We start from the raw sequence: 2,616 nt of genomic DNA, 5'->3' as shown, positions 1-2,616 counted from the left end.
ATAAATAAAAAAAAAATATATATATATATATATATATATATATATAATTTTTTTTTTTTCTTTTTGTCCAGCGGTTCAGTAATACCTAAGTTTTCTTTTTCACATTCAGCAAAAACTAAAGTGTGCTGATTGTATCTCTACGTTAAAACCTGTTATTTCTGATTATGTGTCTTGGCTTAGAGTTTCATTCACCGTAAAATCACATCCTTTCCTCTCTGGAATCAATGTGACGCTTCATTTCAAACCTGAAATCTAACAGAAGGAGGATTGTTTAGCTCTTATTGGGTTTGATTCTCCTGCCAGGGTTTATTTCGTACACCACCAGCGCTCCAGATGTGCAGGTGATTTGTGATAAGCAACAGAAATGAATTTAAATCATCTTTTTTTCCCAATGTTCCCAACACTTCCTCTTCTGTTTCCCCTGTGCTGTTCCCAGAGTGCGACTGGAGCTGCAACGCCTGTAAAGGCCCTCTGCGAACCGACTGCCTGCAGTGCATGGAGGGATACGTGCTGCAGGACGGCGTGTGCGCCCAGGGCTGCTCCGTCGGATCTTATCAGGATGGAGACGGATGCTTCGGTCAGTCCCACAGACAGCACATAAGCGTCTCTCCCTCATGTACCGCTGATGCAACCACCTCTGGTTTCATCATGTTATCACCTGAGGTTCATCTTCTGTAATGTTTTATAATCCGGCGATGATTAAAGCAGTAAATCAGCGGCAGTGCAGCCAAAAGGAGGAACCTGAACTACAAATGGAAATTATGTTGAGTATGCAGCTAAAATCTGACCCAAAGGTTTCCATTTTGGGATTATATTCTTTTAAATCTCCCAACACCTGGAAAGGCTTCAGCTGCCCCATTTATATGCTTGCAAATGTAGCTGTTTTCGTCTCAACTGCTTCTAAAAACAGCCCAGAAACACTCAGCTCTTCTTTGGCAATAAGTTAATGTTTTTTGGTGTCTGGAAAACGAGCTGTTTTAAAAACCTCCAGTTCGTTTAGTCACATTCAAAGGGCACTGCGCTGTTACCTAGCAACCCCAGCAGAGCCCAGCCCGTTACCTAGCAACCCAGGTGGAGTTCCGGCACGCGTATCTAGCTGGTTTGACCGCTGTCCCCGCTGTGCTTCCATTTACCTTATAAATGCTCAATTTGACATTTCCACAAATTTGGAAATTAACCAAATGAATTTGGTTAATGGAAATACGGCAATTTCGAAAAAACTGTTTTGGCGATTTATTTACTGACTAAAAATTATTCAGATGGGATTTTAATTGTGTTTCTTATTTAATGAGAATGCCACAATTTTGAAATTGTGTTTTTTCTAAATTAGTGGAATATTGATAAAGTTTTGTTCATGTTTGTACAGGAAATGCATCTAACGGCTGCTGGAAGAGACGAGTGTTTTGTTGTTGACTTACCATTCAGAAACCACTTGCAGCTTTCTTGTTGGTTGTGCATGAGGCTCCACTTCTGCTTTTCAAACATGTATGGTTGTTTAATTGCACATCTGTTTTCAGCCATTTTGACGTGGAAGTGTAAACATTGAGGACAGCAGCAGCTTATTTGGATTTGAAGTGACAGAGGCCCTAAAGCAACACACTCAAAACTGAGAAGACTGAAGTATCCTTAGCTAAATGTAACAAATATGTTTTGTACAACCTGTTCTAACCTGGTCAAGGAGTCATAATAGGTCACGTTTAAAAGAAATTAGGCTTAGATTTATACAATGAGTGAATCCCAAAATGTCAAAATCAAGATTCATGGCCTTTAAGACTTTTCAACTCATTACTACAATCCTAGTCATAGTGGTTTGTGCGTGTATGTGAGAACAGATCGACTTTGACCTGTGGAGAATGTATTGAGGACTCCAGGTTTTGGTTATACAATGACGTCTGTTCAACTCTATGCTCACATAGTATCAACAACCATTCGGTGCATACATGTTTTATACAATAGATGAACCCATAGTTATGCTGCCAGGGGAGAAACTGAAGTTTGTGAATATTTACTCTAAGCATGGCTGAAATGCAGCTTTTTGTGCCTCTTCACACTGGATGAAAAACCAGTTTTTCTTATAGCGAAGGAATCCTGACCAGTGATGTTCAATGTGGAGTTTGTGACACTTTGATGGGGAAAAATCTTTACATTGTGAAGATAGTTTATTTAAAGATTTGCATCAGACAGCTGATCTCCTCTCCTTGGCTGCATCTGTTTTGCTGCATATTTTCCACACAGAGTATTTATGTATATTTGTGCAGTTTGAGATTTTTTTGGGATATCCAGTGACATGTTTTTCTCTTTTCGTATGTCTGTCTGTTTCAGGCTGTGACGATCACTGCGTGAAGTGCAACAGTCCTGGGAAATGTCTGGAATGCCAGCCTCCCTACGCCACTCTGCAGGGACAGTGTGTCCTGCAATGTGGCAGAAATTATTACCTGGATTCCCCATCACAAGTCTGCAAGTGTAAGAATCAACACGTTTAAATGTTTTTAAAACGCAATATAGCGTTACTTTATGGTTTTAGTGAATTACTTTAGATTTGTGAATTAGTTTTAGTTCTGTACTGTATAGGTTTTTTTTAATATAAAAGTATTTTTAATATATTTAATTACTTTC

The 2,616-nt window shown here is 39.2% G+C and overlaps 1 protein-coding gene across 2 annotated transcripts in view; it reads left to right on the top strand.

Moving 5' to 3' along the window:
• The window catches only part of fras1 (Fraser extracellular matrix complex subunit 1), a 271,118-nt gene that overhangs the window by 168,230 nt on the left and 100,272 nt on the right, over positions 1-2,616 (top strand). For both annotated transcript variants that reach the window (XM_017306806.1, XM_008417773.2), the window contains 2 exons: positions 437-577; positions 2,323-2,463. In XM_017306806.1, coding sequence (XP_017162295.1) covers positions 437-577; positions 2,323-2,463 — 282 coding nt within the window. The remainder of the gene's footprint in view (positions 1-436; positions 578-2,322; positions 2,464-2,616) is intronic.

This window comes from Poecilia reticulata, linkage group LG9 (genome assembly GCF_000633615.1).
Source record: "Poecilia reticulata strain Guanapo linkage group LG9, Guppy_female_1.0+MT, whole genome shotgun sequence".
Taxonomy (NCBI): domain Eukaryota; kingdom Metazoa; phylum Chordata; class Actinopteri; order Cyprinodontiformes; family Poeciliidae; genus Poecilia; species Poecilia reticulata.
This window is presented reverse-complemented; position numbering and strand designations above follow the sequence as displayed.